Source organism: Salmo salar, chromosome ssa17 (genome assembly GCF_905237065.1).
Source record: "Salmo salar chromosome ssa17, Ssal_v3.1, whole genome shotgun sequence".
NCBI lineage: Eukaryota > Metazoa > Chordata > Actinopteri > Salmoniformes > Salmonidae > Salmo > Salmo salar.
The window spans coordinates 23515001-23535278 of record NC_059458.1 but is presented as its reverse complement, the minus strand read 5'-3'; the positions used below and the strand labels follow the sequence as shown (position 1 = coordinate 23535278).

General features: G+C 45.0%; 1 protein-coding gene across 1 annotated transcript in view; it reads left to right on the top strand.

The window, feature by feature from the left end:
* Positions 1-544: 544 nt before the first annotated feature.
* Positions 545-20278, top strand: part of LOC106575461 (fibroblast growth factor 14) — an 89438-nt gene continuing 69704 nt past the window's right edge. Inside the window, exon 1 of the mRNA XM_045699074.1 lies at positions 545-1580. Coding sequence (XP_045555030.1) covers positions 1076-1580 — 505 coding nt within the window. The 5' untranslated portion in view covers positions 545-1075. The remainder of the gene's footprint in view (positions 1581-20278) is intronic.

The window sequence follows — 20278 nt, the reverse complement described above, 5'->3', positions numbered from 1 at the left end:
TGGCGCTGTCCTTTCAGCACCAGATGTCGAGCTATGCGGGTGGAGCAGGTCAGGACCATGGTGGGCGGTTATAGCCAACAAAATGCTGCTCAATGCTGCAGCGCTGCACTTCAATGCATCTGCTGGAATACACACACACACACACACACACACACACACACACACACACACACACACACACACACACACACACACACACACACACACACACACACACACACACACACACACATTACGATTTCTAGCTAGAGAGCACTTATCAATAAACTACAGGATAATTGTTGCTCTACTATGTTACATATGGCTCTACAACGCACTGGACGTTTCACCCACCTGCGTGAGCCTCAGCCCATGTTCTCCCCCCAATGGAGAATTCCAATCACGGGTTGGAAGTGACTGGAAAAGACGGGAGAGAGCGAGCCGACCGGTGAAGTGACGATATCTCGAGTCACTTTTACCAAAACTGGGGGAGCGTCTCGTTCGTAGGTGATGATGTGGAAACCACGTGTCTACGTAATGGAAAGCCGATCTCTTGGCTTGAACCCCTCCTCCCTCTCATCCCACCCCCCTGCCTCGCGCCCGCCTATCTCCAGCGCAGGGGTACGGGACCACGCACACACATCCCTACCGGATGCGTTATACTTTTGGGAGAAGGGAGGGCCGTAGTCAGCTTATTTTCATCAACAAGGTGAGGAAGAGAGGAAAAGAAGAGGGGGAAAGAGAACACAGAAACTACCCGGATAGGAGAGCAGCAGCAGTGCATTGGGACTCTATCAGAGAAGCATGGATTATTCATTTTAAAAAGCCTAGGCTTTATTAAATATTCAACACGTTTTTTTTAAAGACGCAGGAACGAAGGGATTGGGGATTGATTCCTGCTGGGATTTACAGTAAAAGCGAGTAGCCTTCACCAACGTGACGACGCGACTTGATTTGGATTCGGGGCTCCAGCGATTGGCTATGCGTTGTTGGTTAGAAAGCTCCGCTGCAGTGTTCGCATAGGGATGGTACCCCTGCGGGTTCACTAACGGACCGATCCCATATCCACCCTCACCCCGGGAACGTACGAACTAATATGCAATGGTTTTTTGTCCAGAAATCCCCTGCGTTTCGCCGACTACACGCTAGCTCCGCATGTCTGTCTGCCGCACCGCTCCCCCTGTGCGGCAGATGCGATCTAAAGAGTCTATTTGGGCTTCTGACGCGCCGGCCAGGCGGCAGCAGCAGTACCCGCAGCAGCGATACCGTTAAGGAGCAGGAGCAAGTGGAGGAAACTGCAGCATTCGCCTTCATTCTGAGGTATAACGAAGCGTTTCTGCAGCTAAGCGCCAACGCGAAGGACCCGGGGATTCACCTGTTCTGTTCTATGGTCCAGCTGGTTGGGCCGAGTCGCAGAGCTAAGCCCAACGGGACCTGGCTGTTATGCAAGCGGGGGAAGCGAGTCCCCATGAGGGTGTCTAGGCTGCTGGAACGCTCCTCGACCAAATCGATGAGGTTTCTTTGGAACATTTACAGCAAAGGATCGCATATGCTGCAGTGTCTTTGTGGCAAGAGTCTCAAGAAAACCAAGAACCCAACTGGTGAGTGAGAGACTGAGAGAGTGAGAGAGAAAGCGAGAGAGAGACCCCCCTGTGTGTGTGTGTGTGTGTGTGTGTGTGTGTGTGTGTGTGTGTGTGTGTGTGTGTGTGTGTGTGTGTGTGTGTGTGTGTGTGTGTGTGTGTGTGTGTGTGTGTGTGTGTGTGTGTGTGTGTGTGTGTGTGTGTGTGTGTGTGTGTGTGTGTGTGTGTGTGTGTGTGTGTGTGTGTGTGTATTTCCCCCCTGTGACTGCACTGTTAGGCGCAAGCTTGTGGTTGCTGGTGTGTTGTAGCTGCAATCGCAATTGTGCACCAAGTGAGCGCAGGGGGAGAAGAGGAGAGGGAGAAAGAGGAGGAGGAGAGGAGGAGAGGGAGAAAGAGGAGGAGGAGAGGAGGGGGTGAATAACTTATTTGCGCAGACCCCACTACTGCTGCCACTGCTGCTGCTGGTGTTGTGTTTGTGTGTGTGTGTGTGTGTGTGTGTGTGTGTGTGTGTGTGTGTGTGTGTGTGTGTGTGTGTGTGTGTGTGTGTGTGTGTGTGTGTGTGTTGAACGCACGCGTGCCAGAAGCGCAGCAGGAAAAAAGCCAACACACAAAAACAAATCCCTCAAACACAACGACAAAGCAACACATAGATTTCAGCTGTAGCGGAACTTTTTCCAGGTGATTGTTGGGCCTGTTATGCCAATTTTATTTAGCTGCAGACTGTATCGAGGCTGCGTCTTTTCGCTGTGCTGTGGCGGCGGATGTTCTCACTCGGGTTTGTTCGGGTTTGTATCACTGCAGTATAGCTCACTTCTGCAACACTTCCACGGGCTCAGCTCAGTACTGGCCCAGTCAAACACTCTGTGGCCCTAAACCTAAACGCAATGTTTCCCCTTTACGCCGATATTAAGAATTCACCAAGGCTGCATAGGAATTGGACATCAAGGCTATCTGTTGATGCAGCTCACCTAGATACGTTGCCATGACTGTAAATACACGCTGAGATATACACAGCATTTATTTTTTATTTTTTTGCATAGAGCTTTTGATCTATAAATAACATCATCAGATATTCCAACACAAAGGCCTATAGCATCTCATGCAAAGCAATGCGACATATGCTGCACCAACAATGGAACATTTAGGCCAACTTTGAATTACACAAGGCCTACCACGTCTTTTCTCACTTCCCCAAATAGGTTATTTTTCTAGTAGGCCTACACTGAAAAAAATAAGGTTCTTAAATAGTTCTTCCTCGGGCTCTTAAAGGGACAGTTCGAGATTTGGCAGTGAAGCCCTTTATCTACTTCCCAGAGTCAGATTAACACGTGGAGACCATTTTTATGTATCTGCATGCAGTTTGAAGGAAGTTGCTAACTAGCAATAGCGCAATTTGTCATTCTAGCTGTTCCCATAGACTTCCAGTCATTGCACTAACGATAGTTAGCGTTGGTTCAAGAAACTGCCTCTAACTTCCTTCATACTGGATGCATATAACATCAAAATTGTATCCACGAGTTCATTTGACTCTGGTGAAGGAGATAAAGGGATTTATTGCAAAAATCACGAACTATACCTTTAAGGTTCCTTGGAGAACTCTTGACTGATAAATAGCCTTTGAGTTAAGTGGGGTTTCTTGATGTGGCATCTACAGTTCTTCAGAATTCTAAAAGGTTCTTGAAATGTGTGGAAGCCTCCAGATGTGTCCCTTTCATAGCACACAGGAAATTGGCCAGTGTTAATAGTGTTTATTTTTCAGTGTAACATTTATAGTGTTGATTCGGGAGTTAAATTAACACTGGAAGAGTTAAATTAACACTGGAAGAGTTAAATTAACACTAAGTGGTGCAAAATAATCCCAGTGTTGGTGTTAATAACCAGAGTTGAAACAAAACCATGCCCATCATTATCATATTTCCCAGCACTCTCTATTGCTGGTAGATTTTTGTTTCAATGTGTGGACCCCAGGAAAAGTAGCTGTTGCTTTAGCACTAGCTCATTGGGATCCTTATAAAATACAAAATACTAAATATCTATATGTTTTGCATGTACATTGATTGATTAATTAATCTTATGCTACTCAAATATAAATAGCAGACATTTTTGTAAACTAATATAATTTGTTACTTGGACTTATTGCACCTGTTACTGAAATGGTTGTTCCAGTTTACATGCTTAAGTAGTCTGATATGTTAGTCTTCCCAACCATAGCAGTCATTCTGAATGCAGGTTGTGGGTGGATAAACATTCCAAATCTTGGATATCCCAACTTTTAATGGATTCCAATAAGAATTACTTAAGAATCACTTATCAAAACAGCATAAAATGACTTGCAGGTCTGACGTGACGTGTAAACCTTGAGTTTCAGGACACGGTATTAGGGTAAAACTAGGCCCTCAAAAAAAGGCATTATGTAATATGTATTGTATTGTTTAAAATAATAACATTTTAAAGATAACATATTCACTTAGTATCTCTACTTGGTGAAGGCCACAGGATCGAAAATTAATGAGTGCAACAACCCTTTCTCTGTCACTAACAAGTCATGGGTGGTAACTCTACAATTTGCTCGAAGGCGAGGCACACTGGGAAATCCAACACTGAATTCACAGGCGGCTGGTGGCATCTTAATTTGGGAGGACGGTCTTATAGTAATGGCTTGAATGGAATTAATGGAATGGTATCAAACACATCACACATATGGTTTCCATGTGTTTGATACCATTCCATTCACTCAATTCCAGCCATTATTATGAACTGTCCTTTACAGAACCTATTAGAGATCTATAAAGAACCATGCATACACCTTTATTTTTAATAGGTCTACACAATTGTAGCCCTCCACAAGTCTGGCTCATCCTTGGGAGCAATTTCCAAAGGCCTGAAGGTACCACGTTCATCTGTACAAACAATAGTACGCAAGTATAAACACCATGGGACCACGCAGCCGTCATACCGCTCAGGAAGGAGACACGTTCTGTCTCCTAGAGATGTACGTACGTTGGTGCAAAAAGTGCAAATCAATCCCAGAACAACAGCAAAGGACCTTGTGAAGATGCTGGAGGAAACAGGTACAAAAGTATCTATATCCACAGTAAAACGAGTCCTATATCAACATAACCTGAATGGCCGCTCAGCAAGGAAGAAGCCACTGCTCCAAAACAGCCATAAGAAAACAGACTACATTTTGCAACTGCACATGGGGACAAAGATCCTACTTTTTGGAGAAATGTCCTGTGGTCTGATGAAACTGTTTGGCTATAATGACCATCGTTATGTTTGGAGGAAAAAAGGGGATGCTTGCAAGCCGAAGAATACCATCCCAACCATGAAGCACGGGGGTGGCAGCATCATGTTGTGGGGGTGCTTTGCTGCAGGACGGACTGGTGCACTTCACAAAATAGATGGCATCATGAGGCAGGAAAATTATGTGGATATACTGAAGCAACATCTCAAGACATCAGTCAGGAAGTTAAAGCTTGGTCGCAAATGGGTCTTCCAAATGGACAATGACCCCAAGCATACTTCAAAAGTTGTGGCAAAATGGCTTAAGGACAACAAAGTCATGGTATTGGAGTGGCCATCACAAAGCCCTGACCTCAATTCTATAGAACATTTGTGGGTAGAACTGAAAAAGTGTGTGTGAGCAAGGAGGCCTAGAAACCTGACTCAGTTACACCAGCTCTGTGAGGTGGAATGGGCCAAAATTCACCCAACTTATTGTGGGAAGCTTGTGGAAGGCTACCCGAAACGTTTGACCCAGTTAAACAATTTAAAGGCAATGCTACCAAATACTGATTGAGTATATGTAAACTTCTGACCCACTGGGAATGTGATGAAAGAAATAAAAGCTGAAATAAATCATTCTCTCTACTATTATTCTGACATTTCACGTTCTTAAAATAAAGTGGTGATCCTAACTGACCTAAGACAGGGAATTTTTACTAGGATTAAATGTCAGGAATTGTGAAAAACTGAGTTTAAATGCATTTGGCTAAGGTGTATGTAAACTTCCGACTTCAACTGTACAGGAACTCCCTCCAATAGACATTGAAACATTGCAGTAAATCACAAACTTCCACAACTCAGTCTCGAGGGAGAGACCGTGGTCGAACTGGGTCCATAGTTCCAGCACAGCACAATTCCACATGAATCCAACCCAACAGGTCTTGTAAACAAAGCTTCTTCAAAGCTGACTGATACTGTATAGTGATTATACTAGGCTGTTATCTGCAGACGCTATATATGAGTTTGTTGTGACATGGGCCAGTGGTCCAGTCACTTTTGACAGAAGAAACAACATTGCAATTGTAAATACAGGCATTTCAGTTTAGTTATTGCCTATTTTTGCTATCAGTGACAGCCTGAGAGAGAGAGAGAGGAAAAAGAGAGAGAGAGAGAAAGAGAGAGCGAGATAGATAGAGAGAGAGAGAGAGAGAGAGAGAGAGAGAAAGACTGTGTCAGCTTGTCTTCTACAGGCTTCTGAGCCAAACTCCCAGCAGATGGTTATATGTTCACAGCCTGCTCTGGCTTATAGCTGCCTGGCTGCTTGGTAGAGGGCCTAGCACTTGTTTGCTAAATACACCCGGCCTCAGTAGCTTGTACTTGTTGTTTTGTTTGTCTCTGTGTGTGAAGTATCTCTTGGCAGTCGCTGTCCATGGTGCTGACCAGGGCCATTAGAAAACTGGGAGTGTTGAACTGGGAGTGTTGAATGGACAGCTCCAAATGAAGTACCTTATACCAGGGGTAGCCAGCCTTTCTCCTGGGGAGACCCTGCTACAGGTTCTTTCCCCCACCTCTGCAGGTGTGTGTGTTGTGTGTGTGCAGTTTAAATCCCGAGAGAGAGAGAAAGAGAGAGAGAGAGAGAGAGAGAGAGAGATTTAACAGCCAATTCATTTTTATTGTTTATTTCACTTTTGTTTATGATCTATTTGACTTGCTTTGGCAATGTAAATGTATGTACTATATATAGTACTTAAAACATGCTTGTATCGCTGTGCAGATACAATGTTATAATTCCTTTAACAAGGTTTAGATTGATTGAAGCAGAAAGTGTGTGAGTCAGACAACAGCTGTATTCAGCTCTATTCAGCTCAATTCCCAAAGGTACAACTCATCTCTGCTACAGGACTACTTTCATCAAGAGCTCCCATAACAGCTCATTCTACAGGGGAAGGTTAAACAGCACTCAAATTATATCCATTAAGGTCCACTCGCTCTCTCTCACACTCTCTTTCTCTCACACACATACACACACACACACACACACACACACACACACACACACACACACACACACACACACACACACACACACACACACACACACACACACACACACACACACACACACACACGCACACGCACACGCACATGCACATACATAAATGCACACACACACATACACATACACACGCACATGCACACATACACACACACACAAATGCACATGCACACACACACACACACACACACACACACACACACACACACACACACACACACACACACACACACACACACACACACACATGCACAAACGCACACACATACACACACAAATGCATATGCAAACACACACACACACACACACACACACACACACACACACACACACACACACACACACACACACACACACACACACACACACACACACACACACACACACACACACACACACACACACACATACATCCTCAGGGGTTGAATGTTGTATTGACCGCTGCTGGATCCATGATCAGTTGAGGCTAGAGAGAAAGGTCAAGGTTCAGTGATACACAACATTAAATTAGCACATCAATTTCTACCCCATAACACATAATGAGAAAATGGTGTGTGTGGGCTGGGCATAGAAGGACCTTTGAGTCTTAGTTTTGTATTTTGATTGAGAAACCAGCATTCTATATTAGCACAAGGGCTCAATACAGACAGCCAGTGTAAGGTCCTACAGATTGCCAGAGGGGTGAACTCTATGTGGAGCAGGCATCCGGCTTTGGCTTGCGTACATGCCCAGCTAGTGTAATGGTGCTAGCATTAGCATCCCTCAGACTGCCAGTGCAATTCCTATTGGAAATACTAACAGGAAGCACCTCTCGTTATACAGCTTTGTAATTAAGCAATAACACACAAGGGGTTGTGGTATATGACCAATATACCATGGCTAAGGGCTGTTCTTAGCCATGACACAATGCACTACCTTATTGCTATTATAAACTGGTTCCTAACGTAATTAGAGTTAAAAAAAATGTTTCAATTTTTTATTTTTTTTATACCCATGATATAGAGTCTGATATAGCACAGCTTTCAGCCAATCAGCATTCAGGGTTCAAACCACCCAGTTTATAATAAAGCTTATATCATTGCAGGACTCTCAGGGGACACGTGATAAGCTTTTTTCTGTTCAAAGGAAACAGTTTAGGATTATGTCCTCCCTTTCATATTCATTGATCTAACAACAGGACAGAGGTAACAGCTGATGTGCTGGTGACCTGACAACAGGACAGAGGTAACAGCTGATGTGCTGGTGACCTGACAACAGGACAGAGGTAACAGCTGATGTGCTGGTGACCTGACAACAGGACAGAGGTAACAGCTGATGTGCTGGTGACCTGCCAACAGGACAGAGGTAACAGCTGATGTGCAGGTGACCTGACAACAGGACAGAGATAACAGCTGATGTGCTGGTGACCTGACAACAGGACAGAGGTAACAGTTGATGTGCAGGTGACCTGACAACAGGAGAGAGGTAACAGCTGATGTGCTGGTGACCTGACAACAGGACAGAGGTAACAGTTGATGTGCTGGTGACCTGACAACAGGACAGAGGTAACAGCTGATGTGCTGGTGACCTGACAACAGGACAGAGGTAACAGCTGATGTGCTGGTGACCTGCCAACAGGACAGTGGTAACAGCTGATTTGCTGGTGACTGTTCTGACACACCAGTGCATTGTGATTTTAGTGTCTGCCTGATCACACAATTATATACAATGATACATTGAGCTGGACAGCCCCAGACTGGGAAACACCTTTATATACAATGATACATTAAGCTGCACAGCCCCAGACTGGGAAACACCTTTATATACAATGATACATTGAGCTGGACAGCCCCAGACTGGGAAACACCTTTATATACAATGATACATTGAGCTGCCCAGCCCCAGACTGGGAAACACCTTTATATACAATGATACATTAAGCTGCCCAGCCCCAGACTGGGAAACACCTTTATATACAATGATACATTGAGCTGGACAGCCCCAGACTGGGAAACACCATTATATACAGTAATACATTGAGCTGCCCACCCCAGACTGGGAAACACCTTTATATACAATGATACATTAAGCTGCCCAGCCCCAGACTGGGAAACACCTTTATATACAATGATACATTGAGCTGGACAGCCCCAGACTGGGAAACACCTTTATATACAATGATACATTGAGCTGGACAGCCCCAGACTGGGAAACACCTTTATATACAATGATACATTGAGCTGGACAGCCCCAGACGGCAAACCACCATTATATACAATGATACATTGAGCTGGACAGCCCCAGACGGGGAAACACTTTTATATACAATGATACATTCAGCTGCCCAGCCCCAGACTGGGAAACACCTTTATATACAATGATACATTGAGCTGGACAGCCCCAGACTGGGAAACACAATTATATACAATGATACATTAAGCTGCCCAGCCCCAGACTGGGAAACACCTTTATATACAATGATACATTGAGCTGCCCAGCCCCAGACTGGGAAACACCTTTAAATACAATGATACATTCAGCTGCCCAGCCCCAGACTGGGAAACACCTTTATATACAATGATACATTCAGCTGCCCAGCCCCAGACTGGGAAACACCTTTATATACAATGATACATTCAGCTGCCCAGCCCCAGACTGGGAAACACCTTTATATACAATGATACATTCAGCTGCCCAGCCCCAGACTGGGAAACACCTTTATATACAATGATACATTCAGCTGCCCAGCCCCAGACTGGGAAACACCTTTATATACAATGATACATTGAGCTGGACAGCCCCACACTGGAAAACACCTTTATATACAATGATACATTGAGCTGGACAGCCCCAGACTGGGAAACACCTTTATATACAATGATACATTGAGCTGGACAGCCCCAGACTGGGAAACACCATTATATACAATGATACATTAAGCTGCCCAGCCCCAGACTGGGAAACACCTTTATATACAATGATACATTGAGCTGGACAGCCCCTATCGGCAAAACACCATTATATACAATGATACATTGAGCTGGACAGCCCCAGACTGGGAAACACCTTTATATACAATGATACATTGAGCTGGACAGCCCCAGACTGGAAAACACCTTTTTATACAATGATACATTGAGCTGGACAGCCCCTATCGGCAAAACACCATTATATACAATGATACATTGAGCTGGACAGCCCCAGACTGGGAAACACCTTTATATACAATGATACATTGAGCTGGACAGCCCCTATCGGCAAAACACCATTATATACAATGATACATTGAGCTGGACAGCCCAGACTGGGAAACACCTTTATATACAATGATACATTGAGCTGCCCAGCCCAGACTGGGAAACACCATTATATACAATGATACATTAAGCTGCCCAGCCCCAGACTGGGAAACACCTTTATATACAATGATACATTGAGCTGGACAGCCCCAGACTGGAAAACACCTTTTTATACAATGATACATTGAGCTGGACAGCCCCAGACTGGAAAACACCTTTATATACAATGATACATTGAGCTGCCCAGCCCCAGACTGGGAAACACCTTTATATACAATGATACATTGAGCTGGACAGCCCCAGACGGCAAAACACCTTTATATACAATGATACATTGAGCTGGACAGCCCAGACTGGGAAACACCTTTATATACAATGATACATTGAGCTGCCCAGCCCAGACTGGGAAACACCTTTATATACAATGATACATTGAGCTGGACAGCCCCAGACTAGGAAACACCTTTATATACAATGATACATTAAGCTGCCCAGCCCCAGACTGGGAAACACCTTTATATACAATGATACATTGAGCTGGACAGCCCCAGACTGGGAAACACCTTTATATACAATGATACATTGAGCTGGACAGCCCCAGACTGGGAAACACCTTTTTATACAATGATACATTGAGCTGCCCAGCCCCAGACTGGGAAACACCTTTATATACAATGATACATTGAGCTGGACAGCCCCAGACTGGGAAACACCTTTATATACAATGATACATTGAGCTGCCCAGCCCCAGACTGGGAAACACCTTTATATACAATGATACATTGAGCTGGACAGCCCCAGACTGGGAAACACCTTTTTATACAATGATACATTGAGCTGGACAGCCCCAGACTGGGAAACACCTTTATATACAATGATACATTAAGCTGCCCAGCCCCAGACTGGGAAACACCTTTATATACAATGATACATTGAGCTGGACAGCCCCTATCGGCAAAACACCATTATATACAATGATACATTGAGCTGGACAGCCCCAGACTGGGAAACACCTTTATATACAATGATACATTGAGCTGGACAGCCCCAGACTGGAAAACACCTTTTTATACAATGATACATTGAGCTGGACAGCCCCTATCGGCAAAACACCATTATATACAATGATACATTGAGCTGGACAGCCCCAGACTGGGAAACACCTTTATATACAATGATACATTGAGCTGGACAGCCCCTATCGGCAAAACACCATTATATACAATGATACATTGAGCTGGACAGCCCAGACTGGGAAACACCTTTATATACAATGATACATTGAGCTGCCCAGCCCAGACTGGGAAACACCATTATATACAATGATACATTAAGCTGCCCAGCCCCAGACTGGGAAACACCTTTATATACAATGATACATTGAGCTGGACAGCCCCAGACTGGGAAACACCTTTTTATACAATGATACATTGAGCTGGACAGCCCCAGACTGGGAAACACCTTTATATACAATGATACATTAAGCTGCCCAGCCCCAGACTGGGAAACACCTTTATATACAATGATACATTGAGCTGGACAGCCCCTATCGGCAAAACACCATTATATACAATGATACATTGAGCTGGACAGCCCCAGACTGGGAAACACCTTTATATACAATGATACATTGAGCTGGACAGCCCCAGACTGGAAAACACCTTTTTATACAATGATACATTGAGCTGGACAGCCCCTATCGGCAAAACACCATTATATACAATGATACATTGAGCTGGACAGCCCCAGACTGGGAAACACCTTTATATACAATGATACATTGAGCTGGACAGCCCCTATCGGCAAAACACCATTATATACAATGATACATTGAGCTGGACAGCCCAGACTGGGAAACACCTTTATATACAATGATACATTGAGCTGCCCAGCCCAGACTGGGAAACACCATTATATACAATGATACATTAAGCTGCCCAGCCCCAGACTGGGAAACACCTTTATATACAATGATACATTGAGCTGGACAGCCCCAGACTGGAAAACACCTTTTTATACAATGATACATTGAGCTGGACAGCCCCAGACTGGGAAACACCTTTTTATACAATGATACATTGAGCTGGACAGCCCCAGACTGGGAAACACCTTTATATACAATGATACATTGAGCTGGACAGCCCCAGACTGGGAAACACCTTTTTATACAATGATACATTGAGCTGGACAGCCCCAGACTGGGAAACACCTTTATATACAATGATACATTAAGCTGCCCAGCCCCAGACTGGGAAACACCTTTATATACAATGATACATTGAGCTGGACAGCCCCAGACTGGAAAACACCTTTTTATACAATGATACATTGAGCTGGACAGCCCCTATCGGCAAAACACCATTATATACAATGATACATTGAGCTGGACAGCCCCAGACTGGGAAACACCTTTATATACAATGATACATTGAGCTGGACAGCCCCTATCGGCAAAACACCATTATATGCAATGATACATTGAGCTGGACATCCCCAGACTGGGAAACACCTTTATATACAATGATACATTGAGCTGCCCAGCCCAGACTGGAAAATACCATTATATACAATGATACATTGAGCTGCCCAGCCCCTGACTGGGAAGCACCTTTATATACAATCATACATTGAGCTGGACAGCCCCAGACTGGGAAACACCTTTATATACAATGATACATTGAGCTGCCCAGCCCAGACTGGGAAACACCTTTATATACAATGATACATTGAGCTGGACAGCCCCAGACGGCAAACCACCATTATATACAATGATACATTGAGCTGGACAGCCCAGACTGGGAAACACCTTTATATTCAATGTGTCACGTCCTGACCAGTAAAGGGGTCATTTGTCATTGTAGTATGGTCAGGGCGTGGCAGGGGGTGTTGTTTTTGTGTGTTTTGGGGTTGGTTTATTTAGAGGGAATTTGTTCTAGTTTTCCTTTTCTATGTTTGTTTTCTATGTGTGGCCGAGTATGGTTTCCAATCAGAGGCAGGTGTCTTTCGTTGTCTCTGATTGGAAGCCATACTTAGGCCAACTGTTTTTTCCTTTGGGTTTTTGGGTGGTTGTTTTCCGTATAGTCTGTGAACCTTACGGAACTGTTTGCTGTCGTTTTTTTTTTCTTTGTTTAACTGTTCTCTTTAAAACAATAAGTAAGAATGAGCACTCTACACGCTGCGCCTTGGTCCAATCCTTCCGACAGATGTGACACAATGATACATTGAGCTGGACAGCCCCACACTGGAAAACACCTTTATATACAATGATACATTGAGCTGGACAGCCCCAGACTGGGAAACACCTTTATATACAATGATACATTAAGCTGCACAGCCCCAGACTGGAAAACACCATTATATACAATGATACATTGAGCTGGACAGCCCCAGACTGGGAAACACCTTTAAATACAATGATACATTAAGCTGCACAGCCCCAGACTGGGAAAATAAGAGAAAATGGAGATTTGCAGAATTGTCCATTTCTCTGTTCTCTCTGAACTGCACTATTAGTACAAGTTCTGTGGAGTTCTTACTGCTGAGATTGACATGTTAGTGTGTGTGTGTACGCATCTGTGTGTGTATTTAAGTGTATGTGTATGTTTGTGTATGCTCAATATCAAATCAATAGTGGTAAGTGGTAGCTCTCTTTTCTCTTCCCTTCTCTCTTTCTCTCTCGTTTCATGTCTCTCTGTTTCACTCTCGCTCTCTCTCTTCTGTGACTCTGTGGCCCGGGCCTGAGGCATATATATTTTTACCACCCACCACACTTCCTCTTTGTCTGCTGGCTGGTGTTAAAGGCATGTGCCCAATACATAACGTGCTGCAGTTTGCCCTGCTGCCTCTCCTTTCTGTATGTCTCAGAGGAGTTGAGATGGCATACACCTTCCTGTACTTGCCATTGTGATTGATTCTTATTATGTAATTACACTACAGGGTTTAGTTGACCATTCTCATGGTTTCTCATTATGACATCACAAAGGACTTTGTTGACAATTCTAAATTAGTCTCATTATGACATCACAAATTACTTTGTTGACCTTTTTAACAGATTTCAATTGATGACATCACAGTTGATGACGTGTACTGTATAATTCTGACAGCATAATGTAAATTTGTTTAAAAAATTGTTAAATCAATGAGGGTCTTCTCGTTTCTCGCTGCTGCTTATGTCCAAAAGGGTTCAGAAATATACATTTCTCTATTTCAAATCAAATCAAATCAAATTTTTAAAAAATGTCATGTGCGTCGAATACAACAGGTGTAGACCTTACAGTGAAATGCTTACTTAAAATAAAAGCTACAGATACAAGCGTTAGGTTGTAAATTAGATGTTGTGGTGCAGCGCCCCCATGTGCATCTGTGTGTGTGTCTGTGTGTGTGTGTGTGTGTTTAACTATTCTTGTGGGGACCAGAAGTTTTCATTTATTTATTTATTTCACCTTTATTTAACCAGGTAGGCAAGTTGAGAACAAGTTCTCATTTACAACTACCACCTGGCCAAGATAAAGCAAAGCAGTTTGACACATAAAACAACAGAGTTACACATGGAGTAAAACAAACATACAGTCAATAATACAGTAGAAAAATAAGTCTATATACAATGTGAGCAAATGAGGTGAGATAAGGGAGGTAAAGGCAATAAATAGGCCATGGTGGTGAAGTAAATACAATATAGCAAATAAAACACTGGAATGGTAGATTTGACAGTAGATGAGTGTGCAAAGTAGAAATACTGGGGTGCAAAGGAGCAAAATAAATAAATAAATACAGTAGGGGAAGAGGCAGTTGTTTGGGCTATTTATAGATGGGCTATGTACAGGTGCAGTGATCTGTGAGCTGCTCTGACAGCTGGTGCTTAAAGCTAGTGAGGGAGATAAGTGTTTCCAGTTTCAGAGATTTTTGTAGTTCGTTCCAGTCATTGGCAGCAGAGAACTGGAAGGAGAGGCGGCCAAAGGAGGAATTGGCTTTGGGGGTGACAAGTGAGATATACCTGCTGGAACGCGTGCTACGGGTGGGTGCAGCTATGGTGACCAGCGAGCAGAGATAAGGGGGGACTTTACCTAGCAGGGTCTTGTAGATGACCTGGAGCCAGTGGGTTTGGCGACGAGTATGAAGCGAGGGCCAGCCAACGAGATCGTACAGGTCGCAGAGGTGGGTAGTATATGGGGCTTTGGTGACAAAATGGATGGCACTCTGATAGACTGCATCCAATTTGTTGAGTAGGATGTTGGAGACTATTTTGTAAATGACATCGCCAAAGTCGAGAATCGGTAAGATGGTCAGTTTTACGAGGGTATACATTTACATTTACATTTAAGTCATTTAGCAGACGCTCTTATCCAGAGCAACTTACAAATTGGTGCATTCACCTTATGATATCCAGTGGAACAACCACTTTACAATAGTGCATCTAAATATTTTAGGGGGGGGGGAGGGTTGGAAGGATTACTTTATCCTATCCTAGGTATTCCTTAAAGAGGTGGGGTTTCAGGTGTCTCCGGAAGGTGGTGATTGACTCCGCTGTCCTGGCGTCATGAGGGAGCTTGTTCCACCATAGGGGTGCCAGAGCAGCGAACAGTTTTGACTGGGCTGAGCGGGAACTGTGCTTCCTCAGAGGTAGGGGGGCCAGCAGGCCAGAGGTGGATGAGCGCAGTGCCCTTGTTTGGATGTAGGGACTGATCAGAGCCTGAAGGTACGGAGGTGCCGTTCCCCTCACGGCTCCGTAGGCAAGCACCATGGTCTTGTAGCGGATGCGAGCTTCAACTGGAAGCCAGTGGAGAGAGCGGAGGAGCGGTGTGACGTGAGAGAACTTGGGAAGGTTGAACACCAGACGGGCTGCGGCGTTCTGGATGAGTTGTAGGGGTCTAATGGCACAGGCAGGGAGCCCAGCCAACAGCGAGTTGCAGTAATCCAGACGGGAGATGACAAATGCCTGGATTAGGACCTGCGCCGCTTCCTGTGTGAGGCAGGGTCGTACTCTGCGAATGTTGTAGAGCATGAACCTACAGGATCGGGTCACCGCCTTGATGTTAGTGGAGAACGACAGGGTGTTGTCCAGGGTCATGCCAAGGTTCTTAGCACTCTGGGAGGAGGACACAATGCAGTTGTCAACCGTGATGGCGAGATCATGGAACGGGCAGTCCTTCCCCGGGAGGAAAAGCAGCTCCGTCTTGCCGAGGTTCAGCTTGAGGTGGTGATCCGTCATCCACACTGATATGTCTGCCAGACATGCAGAGATGCGATTCGCCACCTGGTTATCAGAAGGGGGAAAGGAGAAGATTAATTGTGTGTCGTCTGCATAGCAATGATAGGAGAGACCATGTGAGGATATGACAGAGCCAAGTGACTTGGTGTATAGCGAGAATAGGAGAGGGCCTAGAACAGAGCCCTGGGACACCAGTGGTGAGAGCACGTGGTGCGGAGACAGATTCTCGCCACGCCACCTGGTAGGAGAGACCTGTCAGGTAGGACGCAATCGAAGCGTGGGCCGCGCCGGAGATGCCCAACTCGGAGAGGGTGGAGAGGAGGATCTGGTGGTTCACAGTATCAAAGGCAGCAGATAGGTCTAGATGGATGAGAGCAGAGGAGAGAGTTAGCTTTAGCAGTACAGAGAGCCTCCGTGACACAGAGAAGAGCAGTCTCAGTTGAATGACCAGTCTTGAAACCTGACTGATTTGGATCAAGAAGGTCATTCTGAGAGAGATAGCAAGAGAGCTGGCCAAGGACGGCACGTTCAAGAGTTTTGGAGAGAAAAGAAAGAAGGGACACTGGTCTGTAGTTGTTGACATCGGAGAGATCGAGTGTAGGTTTTTTCAGAAGGGGTGCAACTCTCGCTCTCTTGAAGACGGAAGGGACGTAGCCAGCGGTCAAGGATGAGTTGATGAGTGAGGTGAGGTAAGGGAGAAGGTCTCCGGAAATGGTCTGGAGAAGAGAGGAGGGGATAGGGTCAAGCGGGCAGGTTGTTGGGCGTCCGGCTGTCACAAGACGCGAGATTTCATCTGGAGAGAGACGGGAGAAAGAGGTCAAAGCACAGGGTAGGGCAGTGTGAGCAGGACCAGCGGTGTCGTTTGACTTAACAAACGAGGATCGGATGTCGTCGACCTTCTTTTCAAAATGGTTGACGAAGTCATCCGCAGAGAGGGAGGAGGGGGGGGAGGAGGAGGATTCAGGAGGGAGGAGAAGGTGGCAAAGAGCTTCCTAGGGTTAGAGGCAGATGCTTGGAATTTAGAGTGGTAGAAAGTGGCTTTAGCAGCAGAAACAGAAGAGGAAAATGTAGAGAGGAGGGAGTGAAAGGATAACAGGTCCGCAGGGAGACGAGTTTTCCTCCATTTCCGCTCGGCTGCCCGGAGCCCTGTTCTGTGAGCTCGCAATGAGTCGTCGAGCCACGGAGCAGGAGGGGAGGACCGAGCCGGCCTGGAGGATAGGGGACATAGAGAGTCAAAGGATGCAGAAAGGGAGGAGAGGAGGGTTGAGGAGGCAGAATCAGGAGATAGGTTGGAGAAGGTTTGAGCAGAGGGAAGAGATGATAGGATGGAAGAGGAGAGAGTAGCTTGAAAGGGCTGGTAACTGTGACAGCATGGAATTCAAAGGAGGCAATAGACAGATGGGTCAGGGGAGAAAGAGAGAATGTCCACTTGGGAGAGATGAGGATTCCAGTGCCACCACCCCGCTGGCCAGATGCTCTCGGGGTATGCGAGAACACGTGGGCAGACGAGGAGAGAGCAGTAGGAGTAGCAGTGTTATCTGTGGTAATCCATGTTTCCGTCAGCGCCAAGAAGTCGAGGGACTGGAGGGTAGCATAGGCTGAGATGAACTCTGCCTTGTTGGCCGCAGACCGGCAGTTCCAGAGGCTGCAGGAGACCTGGAACTCCACGTGGGTCGTGCGCGCTGGGACCACCAGGTTAGAGTGGCAGCGGCCACGCGGTGTGAAGCGTTTGTATGGCCTGTGCAGAGGGGAGAGAACAGGGATAGACAGACACATAGTTGACAGGCTACAGAAGAGGCTACGCTAATGCAAAAGAGATTGGAATGACAAGTGGACTACACGTCTCGAATGTTCAGAAAGTTAAGCTTACGTTGCAAAAATCTTATTGACTAAGATGACTAAAATGATACAGTACTGCTTGCTGGTGAAGTAGGCTAGCTAGCAGTGGCTGCGTTGTTGACTTTGTTTGAAAGTGTAGCTAGCTAGGTAACCACGATAGTTTCAGTACTACACCTTTATCATGATACAAAGGCAACTATGTAGCTAGCTAACATAACACTAATCAAGACGTTCCTTTGTAATGTATTTAGTTTCTACAATGCTGCTCGTCGGTAATAGTTGGCTAGGTTTGGAAAATGGCGTCGCGGGGGACGAAAATAGCTGGCTAGCTAACCTCGATAATTACTCTAAACTACACAATTATCAAACTATGACAAAGACAACTATGTAGCTAGCTAACACTACACTAATCAAATCGTTCCATTGTAATGTATTAGTTTCTACAGTGCTGCTAGTTGGTAAAGGTTGGCTAGCTAGCAGTGGGTTTGATGTTGACTAGGTGTGTTGACTAAGTCTGGAGAACGGCGTCGCGGCGCGGCGGACGAAAATAGCTGGCAAGCTAACCTCGATAATTACTCTAAACTACACAATTATCTTAGATACAAAGACAGCAAAGACAACTATGTAGCTAGCTAACACCACACTAATCAAATTGTTCCGTTGTAATGTATCAGTTTCTACAGTGCTGCTAGTCGGTAGAAGTTGGCTAGCTAGCAGTGTTGACTAAGTTAGGAGAACGGCGTCGCGGAGGACGAAAATAGCTGGCTAGCTAACCTCGATAATTACTCTAAACTACACAATTATCTTTGATACAAAGACAGCTATGTAGCTAGCTAAAAAATTGCTCAGATCAAACAAATCAAACCGTTGTAATGTAATGAAATGTAATATTACCTGCGGAGCGAAGTCCAGCACGAGTGAAGGATGCTTTGTTGCGAAATAGGAAGCCAGTGTGCCCACAAGAATAGTAAACAAACAACAATTTGACCAACTGAGGACATTTTGTTAGTACCCACGAGGTCAAATGCTATTTCTAGGGGGTTTAGGGTTAAGGTTAGAATAAGTGTAGAAATACATTAGGGTTAGGGTTAGTTTTAGGGTAAGGAGTTAGGGTTAGTGTGAAGGTTAGGTTTAGGGTTAGGGTTAGGGGTTAGGGAAAATAGGATTTTGAATGGGACTGAATTGTGTGTCCCCACAAGGTTAGCTGTACAAGACTGTGTGTGTGTGTGTGTGTGTGTGTGTGTGTGTGTGTGTGTGTGTGTGTGTGTGTGTGTGTGCAACTAGCTCTCACAATCTCACTTCAGAATTGGACATCATCCATGTTTCTCAAATTTCAAAGTTCTTCCAAACGTTACATTTTGAAGTGTTTAAGGTTAAGTTTAGGCATTAGCCCAGAATGTTTAAGTAACAGCACTCACTGTTGCCCCTAGTGTCCGGTTTCCACGTCATCTCCCGACATCCTCAGACATGTATAGACGTCGAATACGGACTTGTATCACGAGTGACCTGGTGTGTGTGTGTGCATACCATGTTTGTGTGCTTTCATTAGCTTATCATCTTGAGTCCGAATTACTAACTCTACACTAAAAACAACCTTTCTCCAGATCTCTTCTCACTTAAACCTACAAACACTGTTGTCTGCAGACACATAGCTTTAAACAGCCACTCTACACTGATGTACATCTATGTTTTCTCTACTTCTGTTTTCATGTTTAGTTTGTTATTATCCAGTATCTGAAAGCTGCTTATGATTCCCCCATGTCCTCGCTTGCTCCTCACTGCAACACGAACTCAGCCCCCCTTCTGTGACAATAACAAACCCACTACTGAATGGCCTACATTTCCACAGAATGTAGATCCCTGGACTACTTTACCTATAACTCCCCGCTGCAATGCCTTTATTTCCACCTTTTATGCAGCCTGGCCTACATTACCCATAACCCCACACATTTCCCCATGTGAGTTGATGCGTGTGTGTGTGTGTGTGTGTGTGTGTGTGTGTGTGTGTGTGTGTGTGTGTGTGTGTGTGTGCGTGCGTGGTAAGGGTTTAGAGGTTTCCCTTCAGGTCTATATGTTGTCATAGTGAGTGTGGAAGTGAGGACAGATACCA